This window comes from Colletotrichum siamense (genome assembly GCF_013390195.1).
Source record: "Colletotrichum siamense strain Cg363 chromosome Unknown KSG_Cg363_contig09, whole genome shotgun sequence".
Taxonomy (NCBI): Eukaryota; Fungi; Ascomycota; class Sordariomycetes; order Glomerellales; family Glomerellaceae; genus Colletotrichum; species Colletotrichum siamense.
In genome coordinates this window covers 496185-512779 of record NW_023501022.1, presented here as the reverse complement: position 1 = coordinate 512779, position 16595 = coordinate 496185, and the positions used below count along the sequence as shown (strand labels likewise).

Below are 16595 nucleotides of genomic sequence, written 5' to 3'. Positions count from 1 at the left end.
CGACCAAGCGAGCCCCCAGCCAAGCAAGAAGCGAACAATTTTCGAGCAGAGTGTCGTTCATATCTCGTATCAGTCGTTCCCGGAAAACTCCCGCCAATCGATGAAAATACGCCGTATAGTATAGGTCGACAAAAAGCCTTAGCGCCGCGCCAGCTTTCGTTCGCTCGTTCAGAACCGCATCGTATGCTTCCCCGTTGTATATTCTACGTGTCCACCTCCATTTTGTCATCGGCGTCTCCTGCGTCGGCTGCCTCCTCGACTTCCTGTTTCGGCTCTGGGAATGCTACCGAGATGGAATCCTTTGAGTCTCCCCCACTGACTGTGCCGCCGCCGCCGCCAACAGCTCCGTTGCCAGCGCAAAGACGATACTCGCCGTCTTCTTTACGCTCTATGATGCCCTCGTCAAGAGCCCACTTGGCCAATAACCGGTCAACCCCAAGCCGCTGGCCCTCGCCCTTCTCCATGTGTCTGCCAACATGCTCTGTCCACTCATCCCATGAACCGGGACCTTCGAATACGCTTTGACAGTCAGGTTTGGGACATGCTGACTTTTGAGGCGGCGATCGACGTGTCACAAGACATGTTGTTTGCATCTCTTTGACATGGCCCTCCCACTCAACTTGAAGCTTACTGTCGCCTTTGGCGATCGCCTTTTTGATGGCAAAAGGTGCATGCATGCGGCGGAGATGTTGGGTAAATAAATCTTTTCGGTTGAACTCGTTGCCCTTGCCCTCGATTGTGCTCTGCGGGCAGGATGAACAGCGGTAGTATTGGAGACACAGATGCTGGGAGGCAATATGTCGCTTCCACTCGTTCTTCGATCCAAAAGTACTAGTGCAGCCTGCGAATGAGAAGGCGCAAGGGAATGGTCTGGTATGCGCTGCAGCGATGTGTTTGCGAAGTGACGAGGAGTCCTTGAAGGGGGCGTGGCTGCAAAGTGTGCACCTCGTCTCTTGTTTCGGTGTCGCTTTTTGGAGGGATCTCCTCTGCTTAGGCTTCGAGTTGGGAGTGTTCATGTCTATCGAATGCATCGTGTCGTCGGCGCCAGACTCGTGGGATGAACTGTCTTCATGATTTGCAGTCATCACCCCATCAGGCAGGGTAGTCCGTTGTTGCCTCTCTACCGCAGGCGGGGCCTCGTCACTAAGATGGCGAACGTGGCTCAATGCCTTCAGTTGTTCTGCGGCCTCCTGCATCTCGGCCGAATCTTCGACATCATCTTTGCCATCAATGGCTGCAGCCGCCGCTGCAGTGGCGTATGAGATCCCCGACGGCGTGGTATCTAGACGACTAAGTGCCTCGTGATAGGCGGCGTCTTTACTGTCTAAAGAGCGTCGGTGCATGGCTGGTGTGCTTACTGCCATCTCCCTCGCTTCCAACAATATGCGGCCGTCCTCAACTTCTTTTGCAGTCGCTTTGATGCCTGATGATCCCTTCAATTTCTGATACAGGTGAATCATGTTATGCGATGTGATGTATCCTAGGAAACAGCAAACTTTGTCGTGCTGTACAACGTTCCAAATGGAGTGTGGCATTGATATCAGGAGCATCGTAGGCGGTCCAAGGAACATGCCCTCTACTTCGATCTTGGCAGCCAGAGGAGGAGTGTTGTGTAGCCAGCCGTTGAAAAAGGACATGTCTGGACTGGCGTCTCCTACGAAGGTGGTGCACACGAGCACTCTTGCCTCGTCGAACCGCAGATCGGTGACGGACGCAGGGTCGATCAGCTGATCCTCTTTTGACTTTGCATGGGATTCAGCGTCGCCGTTATGCGGCGATTGCTGAACAGCCCGTGGAGGCAAGGGGGCCAGGCTGAGGCTTTGGCCCTTCCCAGGAGTAAGAGTAAACAGAATGGGAAGTTGGGGTGGCGGGGACGGACTTTTGCTTGCGCCATTTGTGAGCTTAGCAGATTGAGCATGTTCTTGTTGCCGCAACAGCACAATCTCTTCATGCAATCGCGGCACGCTGAATGGCCTCCCAACTGTGCTGAGTTTGTGTAATGCTTCAATCAAGTGATATGTGAAGGACTTCCCCGTCGTTTCTCGGGCGGTCTGTTCAGAGCCGCACGCGGCAATGGCTTGCTTGAGTCCATGGCTGCCACTCATGGGTATGTCACGAACTGTGCAGGTATCGAGCAGAAGCAGAATATCAGACTGCGCATCCTCGAACAGGCATCGAACGCCGTCCCATTTGAGCTTCGCGGCGTCTTCTCGGTTATTGCTAGGGAGAAGCGGTCAGAAGAGTGCGAAGAGATGATGGCGGCGGATGCCCGACTCACCAAGCCCAATAGAGCTGATTGTCCGCAACATAGCCGTAGCCAGCATAGTAAATGATCAACAAGTGGTTGTTGCGACCATGCTCGAGGAACGAGGCCATCTGCACGCCGAGCTTGATGCTGGGATTGGGCACCGTTGGGATGGTCCATCGATCGGTTCGATAGTTGTAGCGGTCTCTGAGGATGTTTTCCAGGGCTGTGAGATCAGCTTCGGCCGAAGTGTCTTCTTCCCATCGCAGGAGCAGGACCGAGACGCTATCATACGGGGGGCGCTCGGTCTGACGCTGGATCAGCATGGCAGCATCCTGAAGATGCCTCGCAAAGGACTCGAAATCATGGCGCTCGGCTGGAGGGGCCTCAGGGACCTGCTGTTGCTGAAGCTTCAAGAGATGATATTAGCGCCTTGGTCTAGGAAGTTCACGGGCAGCATGGGCGACAATGACGGGCAGGGCCAGGACATAGAGTCTCGTGAGGATGGATTGGGAGAATCGCGCGAGCTCACCGATTCGGGGAAAGGCGCAGGCTGGGCAGACTCTTTGGGCGCGGGCAAGAGTCGTCTTTTCTTGGCCGGTTGCTCCATCTACAGATCGAATCAATGGACGACAATTGGGTAGTCAGGGTGATGATTCGATGCGGTGCGTATAGATCATGAGAGGCGACAATGGTTAAGATTTTGGAAGGCAGGGCAGGGCAGGGTCGGCGATGAAGGAAGACCAGGTCCAGCCAGCCTAGGCTCGAGGCTTCGGCGAGGCTGTGTGCCTCAATCATGACCCACACCATGTGCTTGTCTGATTGGCCACAACACACTATGGATGCACCCGAATGTCGCCCGGCCGTTCTCCATTCAGTCCTTCCACGTCCTCACCACCAACCCCTCCACAAAGATTACCACCAAGGTACCTACCTAGTCTTCTTTTCCTTGCTCTGGAGACCTTACCGACCGGCCACCGCACCGCATCATCTTCCTCACTCTCTCTCCCTCCACCCTCCCACCGACGCACATCAATGACTTGCTGGCTGTTTTCCTCACCTCTCACCTTTCTGGGATATCTTCCCCTCACCATTCAATTCCTTCGGGGCTAGGCTGGGCTGGCGTTGGCTAGCTACCCCTCCGCCTTGCCCCCCCTCTTGGGGTATCCGAAGCCCGATAAGTGGCCGTGTCCACTGCAGCCACGACCTGACTGCGGCCCTCGAATGGAGCCACATGTCTCTCGGTCATGCTGCAAGGCAGCTTAGCTTGCTAGCTTCATCGGACACGCCTTAGGAGTCGAGGTACGTTGCCCGTTGTCTGCCAGCCATGGTAGGTAAGAAGAAGAAGGAAGCAGTCGATCAGAGACAGGCGCACGGCATTAGCCTTGCTCGCTCACTGCCGTTGAATTCATCCAAGGTACGGTCCAATTGTACCGAGCCGTCCTGATCTGACCTGGCCTGGCATGGCCTGACCGACACTTTTCCGTCTCCGTCTCTCTCGCAACAGCCCAGGTAGCTAGCTCACCGACATCCGACCTTTGGTTGTTGCAATATTATGCCGTGCCATGCTGTACAGAGAGAGATGCAGACGATACACCACGCCAGCCAGCCAGCCAATCTCACCGCAGACATGCCCAAGAAGGCAGACAGCGGACCACGGCACAAGACCCAATTCTGGTCTGACAATCAACCCGGGAGAAGTCGTCGCCGTCGCCGCCGAGGGAGAGATGCTCCTCATCCTCCTGCAAGGCCGATGACTTACACTTTCACAAGGCATGGCTGCAGGTGTCCAGCCCCACCCCTCCAACACTTCATCACTCCATCCCCTCGCTGCCGCCGGCCAATTGGCGTGCGTCCCTCCCCGTCTCGTCAGGTTCCAGTGCATCCGTGTTCCTGTTCTTCTTTGGCCCCGTTGCAGCCTTCCATCGGAGGGGCACCACGACGCGTTGCGCAAAGCTGGGCGGGATCTTCGCTTCGCAGATGGATGCACACCATCACTCGCGCTCTGTTGAGGTCCAGCCTAGCGCCCTACTACGTATGTATGTCTTTGTCAATCTTTTGGGGGGTGTAGGCCATTCGCACCACCAAATGTCTGTTCATGCCCTACCTGATATTACCTGTCCTACTTTGCGACAGGCTTGTTGTGGTTGTAATTAAGCTATCGCACACTTCGGCTGAGTTCCCCATCATCACTACGTAAAATGACAGAGCTCCAGTGCCTTGACCCAGACCCCTACTGAGCTTACTGAGCGAGCACTGCAGCCTTTCGTCTCTGCCCTCCAGCGGAGCAGTTTGGCTGCCTCGGCTGGGGCACTGACGACCAAGACGATGAAGGGTCTTTCCTGGAAGCAGGGGACATAGCTCTGGGAGCTTGGGGATAAATAAGCTGCATCATCGCTGGATGGTGTGTCATGCACAGCCAGGTCTGGAATCATGCAACTCTTGCCTACTCGAGACCTTTCATCGTCTCAGGCAATTCCATGGTCGACATGCAATTCCGTTGAAATGGCACTTTTGGACCCGACTTTATGCCCCTTTGCACTTGAACATTCATAGGTCGTGGCATTTTGGTGTGATTCGATGTTCCGCGCACTAGGTAAGCGGATGAGGCGCCATTGCTGCATTGTCCCAATCACCAATCCAGCTGGAGCCATCAGGAGCATGCTGCGGCATCGAGACCACCAGCAGGCAAACTGCCGCCTTAGGTTGCTGTCGTGTTCCCCAGGGCGTTTTGCCAAATTCATCGCAGTAACAGGCAGAGGGGTTGGTCACGGAGACACTGTGAGAAGCACTCTGGGCAGAGCGGCTTCTGACTTCAGACTCCGAGTCGGGGAGTGGGTCTCCGGGTAGGGAGGCGCCCGGAGTCCGACCGTCCCGCCCGTCGCTCCCGGAGACTCGTCAGCGGTCGGGCTTCCACGGAAGCATGACCTCTCACTCGTTGGTCCGGTACCGAAAGCGATGGGACCAATACGAAAGTCCGCTAAGGCCAGCGACGCAGCTCGTGTGGATTCTATTACGCCTCCTCGGCCTGACTGCTCGGCTTTCGGCGATATGATGGAACTGCAGGCGAAAAAGGGCCTCAACAATCGAGGATTTCAATATATCTGCCGTCCTAGTTAATTCGCAGAAACTTGCTTGACCACCAAGTCGCTTGCTCGGCCAAGCTCATGGACCAAAAAAAAAAAAAAAAAAAAGCAAAAGAATCGTCTTCTAGAAAACCGCTTGCCGAACGAGCCCAAGCGACAAGGAGATTCCATGGTGGCGGACACTGGTAGAGTAAAAACCTGTCCTTGATGTGGCGGGGGGCTGAGCCGGACATTGAGTCGTATCGCGGAGTTCGGCGTGCGGGGCCTCTGGGTCGGCCCCAAAGCCCCGTCGGGCACGATCGGGGGCCATTAATCATCTTCTGGTCCAGAGGCAGGTGACTTGAGCGGATTGAGACTGTATCGCCAAGAGAGACCATGAAAGACAATGCGAGCAATCAAGAGGAGCCAAGCGAACGTGCTCCTGTCACAAGAGCGCGTATGAGTGGCGATTTCGATAGCTGTAGCCATGCAGAGAGACGCGTGCGAATGACTGACTGGCTGTTGGGTGACCTGACACTCTTGACTCTGGGGTGAGTTCCTCGGAGGCGTCCATGCCAACAAGCCCAAGCCTTGCACAGCCACGCGGGCCACTGGTTTCGAACTTCTTGTTCGGTACGCAGCACGCTCCGTGACCAATCAAGGCGTCGGACTCGCGGCTCTTCTCAACGCAGAGGGTGGGAGCTAGCGCGGCCAGGCGGCACATGTTGAGCGGAAGAACAATTGTGTTGCTGACGTGCGGGCAGGGTCACGGGAAAGGGTCCCTTGCTTGCAGCTGTCAGGTTATGCGTTACCTTACCTTGGGAGAGACTGGCAGGATATCTGCTCAGCAGTGCAGCGCAGCGCAAGCTCAGGAAGCAGCTGCTTCTTTCGGGGGAGGCCGCAGAAGCGGTGGGTGTCAGCCAGCATCATCAGCTAGACATCGCAAAGACGCCAATTGAGGGAAATCTCTTGAAAATTGAATTGGCATAATGCTGATGCCAAGTAATGCGACGCCTTTGCTGTCCGTGAATTCGAGCTAGGCGGGGGAACTTGCTGAGCAGCTGAGGTCAGAAACAGACCATGCCATCATGGTCATCACGGGCCTCGATGCCCTGGCCGAGGATCTGGTGGGGTATCCTTGCTGGTCCTGACGTTTCGCTTGTTCAGTATTCGGTACGGCTCTGATACTGTAGTTCAGGCTACCTTATGTGAGTGTCCGGCGTTAAGTAGGAGACGCAGCTTGTTTCTCGGCCTCGGGGATCGACAAACGGGACGAGACTCGTTTGACTGACAATGGCGTGGCGGGTGAGTTAAACTCGGACTCGTTTATCAGACGTCAGTGTCGGGAGCGAGATCCAGCGCCATCATCGGTGAAGGACTGAGGACCCCCGACACGCGGTGGGGCGTTTGGCGATACCCCTGCTCCTAGAGATGGAAGAAGACGCAGCTCTGTCGAATGGCTGAAGTGCGAACGCCGGCCTTGAGAGAGGAGTGGTTTCCAAAGAACAGGACGGTTCTAGTGCAGGTTCCCGGGATCCTACCTACAGCAAGAAACCACCTTATTTAGCCGTCCAGTCCAGGGGCCAGTCTCCCGCGCTGCAGGGAAACATGTTGAGGGGTTCGGCGCCATCTGGTCTCCAGTAGAGTAGTAGTAAGCGACCTTACTTTGAAGGAGCTTCGGGTAAGTCGCAGCCAGATTCCCGTGCGGTACCTTAGGCTGTTTGCTGCACTTGGATTTGCAGAACGTAAGCGGGTATCGTCTGTTCGTTCTGCCTTGCAGCGTGCCTTATGTCCGCTCGCGACATCTGAGCATTCTGAATGGATCGAAGACGACAGAGCGCGCGGGATGACCCAGTGTGTTGACCATAACATGCAGCATGATAACTCGTACAACCAGCCACAAGTCTGTTTATTTTTCGCGGGGCCTTGAACCGAGGCCTAGTCGATTGGATATCAGTGACAGGATAGCCGATGCGATGCAGTGTGCGTCGAACAAGAAAGCCTCTGGAGAGAGGCATCATGGTCTTGGCAGCGTACGGCAGATAGAGTGCGTGAGAAGCTGAGCTGACCTCGCTTCATTCCATTACCTACCTACCTACCTCAGGTAAGGTACTCAGCCGAGGGCCGTCGAACAAGGTAGACCGTTGAAGCCCGTGAGAGAAGAGCGGCCCGGCAGGTGCTGCGCGGCGGGCTGTCGGCAAGGATGGAAGGGACGTGCAATTTTTGAGTTCTTCCATCTGGCTCAAGCTGAGCCGTGTCAAAGGCGAGGCCGCGAGGTCGAGGTATTCCATTGTAGAAAGCCGGTATCCATAGTAAGGTCCATTAAAGCAAGTAGGCAAGTAGCCAGTGTCTTGGCGGTGGTTGCTGACGTTTGGCTGAGCCCAAGGCCGCATCCCTCCGTGGGGAAGGGAAAAAAGGAAGTTCGCTTCCTCCGAGAAGGCGCATCCATTACGCAGTCAAGTCAACACGGGGGGGACACATCCAACCAAGCCTCCTCCATCCCACTGCCTGCCCGACCCGATGCTGCCGGCCTCCGTTGCTTGCCATAAACCTCCGTCGGCGCCCTCTTTCATACCTTGCGAATACTCTGCCGTCTGCTTGCTCCTGAAGCGAATAAAGATCATCGTCGCCTTCGTCGTGCGCTAGACCTCTCTCTGCCGGAGCTTCGCTGCCACGCTACCCCCTCAACGCCTTCTAGTGGGGGGACGACCTGAAGATCCTCGCCGTGTTGGAAGCCGTTCCCGCCTCCCACTCGCTCCAGCAACACCAAAGAGGGAGCCAAGACGCCGGGTCTCGTGCAAAACACGACCTGCTATTCGCGCATTCTTTCATCGCCTACAACCACCCCGGCCATTTCTAAATTAGCACAGTCGCTGCTGTGGCGTCACTGCCTGCCATTCACCTGCATTTCCACCTCTAGGCTCTGGCACTTGCTGTGGCCGTCGCTGTGTGTCACTGCTGCCGTCGCTGCCACTTCTTTCATCTTTATTTTATTTTCTTGTATCCTCGGCCTGGACTGGACAGTCTAGTCCGCAAGGGCCGCCACGACGACAGCCCTGACCACGATAGGAATCACACATTTCCACGCGCTGGGTGCTGCTCACCGAGATTGGGGGAACACTGCACTGGAAACAAAACGAAACAAAAAAAAAAAAAGGTGAGTCCTTCTTCACCAAGTGGGCAAGTGACAGGGCCAAGAGGACCCATCCTGTGAGTGGACAGGGTCCCTCCATCCAGGGCGCAAACCGTTCCTTGCGTCACTTGATCAACCTGTGTTGCCGCCTGCCGCACCCTTCCCTGACCCTGCCTTGCCTTGCCTTGCCTCCTCTTCCTCATTGCCTACCGTACTTACACACTTGCACCTGCTAGTCTCGATTTCTCCCAGCTGGCCAAATTTTCCATTTTGCAAAAACATCGCTCCCTACTGCGACACGAGCGTTTGGGACCGCCAGACGAACAAACTCGAGTGCAAAACCAAAGTAATACTTCCAACAGAGACCCCTGTCGATCATAATCAAGCTGGCGTTCTCACGGGAACCCGCGCAAGTCATGGACCTCAATGGGGTCAAGAGGAGGGACACCACCAAAGGACCTCCTCTTCGCATTCTATCTCTAGGTACGTTCACCTTCAGCCACAAAGCTATGCTTCGCCCGCCACGCGATCAGCAGCAGTGCGCGAAATACACTGGGAGGTTCACGTACTGACATGCTTTGCGACAGATGGTGGAGGGGTTCGCGGCTATTCCATGCTCATTATCATCCAAGAGCTTATGCACCGCACATACGTCGAGATTGAAGGAAGAGCACCACACCGAAACGAGATCCCAAAGCCATGCGACCACTTCGACCTTATCGTCGGAACAGGAACTGGCGGCCTCATCGCCCTGATGCTCGGCCGGCTGCGCCTTGACTTGGAGACATGCAAGCAGTTGTACGTGAGGCTTACACGCATGGTGTTTGAGACGGACAAAACCATCGCCGGAATACCCTATCGATCAACACTTTTCAAGGCGTCGAAGCTGGAGGAAGCCATCAGGGAGGCTGTCAGAGAGCACACCGTCTACGAGAAGGAGGGCAACGATGGGACTGAGAGCGACATGATTAGCCCCCTCAACTCGGCCTACTCCAACTCATCTGGTCCTCGAAGACACACCAGCAACGCGAGCACTGTCAGTTTCAGCGCTCGCAGCCCCCAGGCTCAGATGGCCCGCCCCGCCTTCAACTCGCGTTACGGCAATCCCAATGCCAGGCTCTACGATGCTAGAGAAACGAGAACAAAAACGTGAGCCATACCCTTAGTAACAAAATATCCGGTCAAGCGTGCAATGACTGACACACAAGTAGGGCTGTATTAGCGATGTATAGAGGCTCGCGCAAGGGCAGCCCCCCAGCCATTCTGCGATCCTACGATTCGAGAAGAGAGCCCCCGCCCGAGTTCGACTGCAAGATTTGGCAAGCTGGCCGCGCAACGTGCGCCATCGGTCTCGCCTTCAAGCCTATCCAAATCGGGCAATCTGTTTTCCACGACGACGGCGCCGGCACCTTTAACCCCGCCCCGGAAGCCCTGGACGAAGCAGTACTGAATGAGTGGCCTGGCCGCGAGGTAGGCGTATTCGTCAGTGTCGGAACAGGTAGACGACCAAAGGGCAGCGACGCCAATCAGCATGTCTGGTACGAAGGTTTTATGGGAGACTTCGCCGAGGCACGCCGGAAGCTCATTTCTAAGATCGAGGGCTGTGAGGCGATTCACGAGCAAATGAGGAAAGAGCACCTTGCAAAGAGAAACGTCAGCGTCGACAACTACTATCGTCTGAACGTGGAGGTCGGTGTTGGCGAGTTTGGCATGAACGAGTGGCACCGCCTGGCCGACATCAGTACTGGCACACGCCAGTATCTCAGGCGGGAAGTTGAGCAGAGGATGGTGCAGGGCGCGTCTGCGAAGCTGGCCAAAATTCACAAGGCGAACATCCGCTTTAATCGCGCCTTGCCGGATGTGCCCGAACTGGTCAAGTCCACGTCGGAGGCTAGTGAGCCATTTGCGGTAGAGCTGCCAGCCGATATCCCTTCGTCGTGGCCGCCACACAACACACCGCCTAGCCGTCAGTCGTACGAATCTGGAATGGAAAACTTGCATGTCCCTTCGCCCATGAGCCCTTCCCCAAGAAGCTCTGGCGAGAGATTACAAGCACCACAATCCCTCAAGGTTGGGACACCACCTGTTGGGCAGCGGCCATACCCGCCGCCGCCAAGTGCGCACTCGGCGGATGATGACGACGAAGTCGATCGCTTAGTTGTTACGGCGCCTACACCAGCCCAGTACAGATACGCCGCCGGCGCCGACAAGATTGCTATCATGAGCCCAGATGAGCACCCTAGATGGCAGAGCCCGCCGCCTAACGGACATGTGCAGCAGTCGCAACTGCCACGTATCCCTCCGCCGCTACCCCCGAAAACACCACTTCCGGAACATCAAATGGCTGGAGGCCGTCGCCCCAATACCGCCAATCCTCTTCCTTATCCCGTTGACGACGAACCCCCACCAGTGAATATGGCAAGGAAGCCAGACTACCGTGGAAGATAGTCAAAGTTGCTGGTTTCATATACGTCCGAGGCTCTTTCCCCGATCCTTCATGGAACAGCTTTCGATGTCTCCAAATATGAGACAACACAGAAATGGCACGTCAGTGGATACCTCCTCCTGGTGGCTTCAGATTTGATTGGAAAGCGACATGACATGAGGCGTTTTGGGAAGTTGATATCAAGGTCCTGGGATTTTAGTAAAGATACCATTCTAAGCACATGTGATTAGCTCGGGTGCTCAGCCGCGGCACTGATGCTGGTCACCATAATGAGATAATGCTCTTTTTCCCTGCCATTCAAGTTCCGTGTCTTGAATTAGCCCTAGTCTGTGACTCCGTCATCCGAAGGTCTCCCGCATGCCCGCTTCCCGGCCGGGTGGCAAATTTCCGATTATTCGGGTTCTAGTGGGGCACTACGTCACGGCACCGTGAACCTCTCTCTATCCGTACCTGAGGTAGCTTGTTGATCGAACCAGCCATAAGCTTAAACCGCGTATCCCCCGCTGTCCCGGAACTCTCTTCGTGTCCATCATATTTCCGGCCATCTCGTTAATACACTCATGTTTTTGTCCCTCGCCCGCCAACCATGCACCAAATCTTGCTATTTCGTTAAGTTTTGTCCGCTTGGCTACCCCCAACGCTGCGCGCACGATGCCCTTCACGTGGGAACGATGTGATGTTCAAGACATTCAGCTGGCTATCGTGGCATAGCATAGCGTCCCGCCCCCTGACGCCACGAGACAAATTCGAAAGAAAACAAAGTGTCCTCCCTCACCTGACAATGTTTCAGAAGGGCTTTCTAGTTCTGTTCATGTCTTCGAGTCCTAGATAACGAGGGCAACGGGAAGCTACCTCACGAAATTTGCCAACTGGAATGTGCTCTTCTACTAGCGCTGCGAGACAGTATGTGGTCGAACGACATTCTCATGGCACAACTTACGAACTCATTCTCAGGCCTTTCTTATTCTGGCGCCACGACAAGGGCTGACGAACTTGTAGGAAATGAAGGTGCCCACGTTTGAGTCCTGGCGTGCCTTGCGATGGAAGGGCCTCGGCCATCTTGGCCCTGCTGGTTGTTGGAGATGTCGATCAATCTGCGAGCATCTCAAACGCAATGTCGAAAGACTACCATTTTTGCGAGCCTCATTTCTTTTTCGTGTTACTCCGCTTTTCTTTTCATCGGCACTTCAAAATGAGCAAGAGTGCGGCTATCTGCCATCGCAAGTCACTGACAATCTACGGGAGCATTTCCGGTGGAGTAGAGCCAAGCGGCTTGAACGGTGCCTTGTGGTTCATCGTTGTTCATTTTTCAATGGGCATTTATATTGTTTTTTGACATTTGCTCTCAAACAACATACGACGCGGTGTCAGACGGCACTCGCCGATTAGGGCACGTCAGCAGCTCTCGCCTACCTAGCCTGCTTGAGACACGCGTTGTTACCCCCGGATTGTGTGGCACGACGCCAGATCAAGAGATCGACCCGTCGAACCCGATATAGCTCTGTTAAGGAGTGAGAAGCTCGAGATGAGCGCTCCCGTTCTGTCTTGAATAGGCATCGGTCATCTAACGTCGAGAAGCGGTGAGCTTCAGCTGCCATGATCAACAATGCTTTGTGGCTAGCCCCAGCCTGATGGCGTCGCCTCCTGAAAGAACTCTCATAAGCCGGGGGAGAACCAAGTGGTGGAGCGCCGCTTATGGCTGAATCCAAATGCAGCAAAGACGTTGCCTCGAAAAATGAAGCGCTTTCTCGAGACGTGATTTCAACGTGACCCCAACAACCGGTCTTCCAGCCCTCCACCTCATGGAATCACCAAGACGGGACATGAACAGCAAATTCGGCCACAAGCTCCCTTTCTCCGTCACAATAGATGATGCGACTGGCTCTTATACGTTTCAACAACCTGCCATTAGTCCATTCAGGTGCCCCAGCACTAGCGAGCCAGGCTAATGCAGATCGATCAAACCACCCCGGAAGATGCCACTTGTGGCTTTTTCTCAGCCCGGCAAATACGACGCTAAGCCAAACGTGTCAAAATCCGACAAGCTGCATCCAAGCCTCCTTTTCTCACTCGGTGATCATATAGGTGCTGCTTACCTGGGGTGGTTCGCCATGACCCCCTTCGGCATCCCTATAAGTCAGCCTTACGGTCGAAAGACCCTCCCAACGTCATGGAAGCGGTTCCTCAAGGTGGAACAGGAACAGATCCCACATGGTTAGGGGGAAATCGCCGCATTCAGATCATGTCCGAAGGGCTGCAGCATCGGCACTTGCGGGCATCGCGTAACATGCGAGCCGAGAGGACTACAACGTCTTGCGGCGAGTGTAGGAGGCGAAAGCAGAAGGCATGTACACCGCTTAAGCTTCTATTCGTTGTCTGATAGGCCCCCTTCGTCTATTGAGGCCATCAGGACAACTGTTTGTTACGGGACAAGACCGCCCGTCCCCCAATTTCATCCTGTCCAGAAATAAGACGAATCGTAAGACTAACCGTCGACCCAGTGCGATCAACAACAACCGTGTGGCAACTGTCAACGTCGTTTCCCCCAACCAGTATGCGAATATCGCTTGGGAAAGTAAGTGACACATCCCCTCATCAACTGCCTGTTGTTGTCTTGGATGTGGTTTGACACGGCTCGCTCCCAGCCGGATACCTGGAACCTCGACCTTCCCGACCCCAACAAGAGTCGGCGGGCGAGGGGCTACTCGCGATCTTCCTGGCGTTGAGAGTCCCTTGTCTTACGAGCCCTCATCTTCTGGGACGCCGGCACATTTCGAAAGCAGATGGCCTGCAGCTGCCATTCCGGCTGCTCTCAGCGGCTCTGACACAACACCCACGTCAAGCAGTTTCTCATCTGGAAGTATCCGACGACCAGAAATAAAATCAGAACCACAAGACTATGCTAGACCAACCATTTCCACGCGGCTTCAGCTAGTCATCGGTGACTCGGATTACACGCTTGACGTGGACCCCTCACAGGCATCGCAGCAAGTCTTGACGTTTCGTCGCGCGTTTCCCGATTATGTGCTGGGAGCCGAAAATGACGGCAGGAAGGACGAGTGGACTGCCGAAGACGAGGTAATACCTGTCGTATGGGCCCGTTCAGCACAACCAAAGATCCAGAGGTCTATAGGCGACATGGAGGACCAATTCGGGCATCTCCCTGTTGCCCAGACGCCGCTGAACAAGAAGTTACTCAGAATATGTGAGCTCTGCCTCTCCGGAGCATGTGGTCTGTCATCATGAACCTAACATCAGTGGCAATCAACAGACTTTGATGTGCTTTCCCGCTTCAAGGCTTCCCTCACAGGCGATCCGGACCCCAGCAATCCGTTCATCAAGCACTACGCTCCGTTCTGTATCCAAGAACCTTTGGTCGTGCAAACAATCATGTACGCTTCAGCCTGCTACATCCACGAGACTGGGCACCTGCCCAGGACTGCTCTCATGGCCAGCAAAGGGCGTGCCATCCATATGCTCAACCAACGCATTAGTTCCGGGCGGAACTCCGCTGCGGCGAGCAATACCGGCAACGTTGGGGAAACAAGCGGCACGAACGACGCCGCCATCGCGAGCGTAATCCAGCTCGCCGCTGCCGAGTGGTACTGGGGCGATAACAACGAAGACGTCCAGCACCACTTCAAAGGTCTCCGAGACATGATCAGGTTGCGCGGCGGTTTCGACCGTCTCGGGATGAACGGGATCTTGGCAAAAAACGCGATATGGTACGTTGGTTGGGTTTATGACTCTGCTTTGCAGCATATTTGGGGGCTACCTTTCCCATTCTCCTGGGTATCCCGCCGTTCGGTTTATTGTTCGTCTCTATATTTTGCTCTTTCCCGGTCTCTCTTTCGCTCTGATATTTTTACCCGTTCGTCCGTCTGACCCTCTCTCGCTTTTTTTTCGTTTCCTTGACTCGTAAATGGGTCTCGATCCCAAGACACGATATGCCGGCGGACTTTTTCGCTGTCTTGGAACCGCTTTGACTGACTCATTCGTAGTCACGATGTCTCCATAGCCCTCGCACACGAAAACAGCCCACTGTTGCTGCTCCATCCCCAGGAAGACTGCAGCAATGGCAGCGGCGGCGGCGACCCAAGGACCCCGTGGACGGCCGACTACGCCTTCGCCGACCCTATAAAAGACGTGCCCCTTCGCATGACACACTCCGCGCCCTTCGTCTGCAGCCTGTCATCTGTGGGAACGCTGCCGAGCTACGCGGAGTGCTCGCAGTCTCTCGGCATCCACCGGGCGACGGCTTCAATACTCGACAATGTGAGGTTCTTGTTTAAGGCGGTGGAGGCGGCGTACGTGGCGACGAACGAGACGACCGATCCATCGACCGAAACAGCGACAACGACATCGACGACAACGACGAGGGCACCGACGAAGGCGGCATCCAGAAAGGTACAGCTCATGGGGAGGTACATTCACGAACACATTCAAAGCCTGCATCCTACGATACCAGGACACCGGCAATCATCGCCGGGAGTTTCGACGAGAGGGAATTCTCCGGGACTCAATTATTACGCCGGCGCGGATGGAGGATCGACACGGAGCGGGAGCATTTCGAGTATAGGCACAGCAGCCGGACCTAGCTCCGGGGGCCCGGGCCGCTCGCCACCGGAGCCGGGGTACGACTCCACCACCACGCCGGAATGGGCTTCTGCGCCGGACGCTAGCGATTCTCCGACAAGCCCCAAGTCGACGGCAACGGCGCCTCATCATCATCATCGCCAGCAGCAGCAACAGCACAACTCGGACTACATGTACCAGGCTATCAGAGCGACGGCCATCGTGTACAGCCGGGCCATCATGAACCGAACCCCGCTGAGCGTGGCCTGCACGCAGCACGAATTCCTGCAGATATGGGCAACGGTGTGGCGTGTACCCCTGTCGGCGTGGAACAGCTCAGTGGGCACCTTTCACTGGATCATGCTGGCCATTGCGCCAGCGTGCCACACGACACCGCATGGGCGTTTTGTCAAGAACATGCTCATGGTCAGCACTCTTGCGCTCGGGGTGGAGAACTGGGCGGTGGCTATAGGCGCTGCGAAGGCCGGTCTCAAGCTGCAGCACTGGCTGAAAGGCCAAGACGCGGAAACGGAGAGCGAGGAGGGTGCGGAGGAGGACGATGGAGAGGGGCAGGGAGACGGCGGCGGACGAGGAGGAGGGAGGTGGCGCTCCGGGCGCGAAGAGCGGTGAATGGGAGGCGTGTACACGGCCAAGACCTCTTCCTCATTCTTGTGCTTGTGTGTGTCTCTTTCTTCCACGTCCTGTAGGGACACGTCTCTGGGTGTATGCGGATGCGTGTTCGATGGCAGCGAATCATGGATATGGCTGAACGAAACGGACAACGGCCGCAACATGCAGGACAACGAAACTAAACCGACAACGAGACAGACAGAGATTTACGAGGTGGAACAGTCCGCATCCACTCGCGAGCGGGTTACTCTCTACAGCATGACGTTTTTCGGCCTAAGAGCCCTGGACATTCGTCTGCAGCCTATTTCCATTTGGAGGCACTCCTCTGGGATTCCCAGGCATTGCGACTTGCCACGAGGTATTGAAGAAACATACCTACTTGATCTACTTTGCCGGCGGCAAAGCAAAGAGATGCGGTTTGTCCAGGGGCCCGCCAGCTGGCCAATGCAAATGAGGGGAATTCATTGCTGCATGAAGAGTGACATGAGCAAGAACAGCGAA

At 55.5% G+C, this 16595-nt stretch overlaps 4 protein-coding genes across 4 annotated transcripts; 3 read left to right on the top strand and 1 right to left on the bottom strand.

The window, feature by feature from the left end:
- Positions 1–203: 203 nt before the first annotated feature.
- On the bottom strand, positions 204–2571 carry CGCS363_v012906 (uncharacterized protein; the record flags this gene model as incomplete). Its single annotated transcript, XM_036644755.1, has 2 exons — positions 204–2220; positions 2279–2571. The coding sequence occupies 2 exons, from the start codon at positions 2569–2571 to the stop codon at positions 204–206; spliced, it is 2310 nt and encodes a 769-aa protein (XP_036489732.1).
- Positions 2572–7286: 4715 nt separating this feature from the next.
- CGCS363_v012905 (uncharacterized protein) lies at positions 7287–8471 on the top strand (the record flags this gene model as incomplete). Its single annotated transcript, XM_036644754.1, has 2 exons — positions 7287–7357; positions 8348–8471. 2 exons carry the CDS (start codon positions 7287–7289, stop codon positions 8469–8471), a joined length of 195 nt encoding a protein of 64 aa, XP_036489731.1.
- Positions 8472–8859: 388 nt separating this feature from the next.
- Pnpla8-0 (Calcium-independent phospholipase A2-gamma) lies at positions 8860–10891 on the top strand (the record flags this gene model as incomplete). The annotated part of the gene is made up of 3 exons (XM_036644753.1): positions 8860–8926; positions 9031–9592; positions 9655–10891. The coding sequence occupies 3 exons, from the start codon at positions 8860–8862 to the stop codon at positions 10889–10891; spliced, it is 1866 nt and encodes a 621-aa protein (XP_036489730.1).
- A 3136-nt stretch (positions 10892–14027) lies between these two features.
- CGCS363_v012903 (uncharacterized protein) lies at positions 14028–16094 on the top strand (the record flags this gene model as incomplete). Its single annotated transcript, XM_036644752.1, has 3 exons — positions 14028–14094; positions 14161–14614; positions 14891–16094. 3 exons carry the CDS (start codon positions 14028–14030, stop codon positions 16092–16094), a joined length of 1725 nt encoding a protein of 574 aa, XP_036489823.1.
- Positions 16095–16595: the final 501 nt, after the last annotated feature.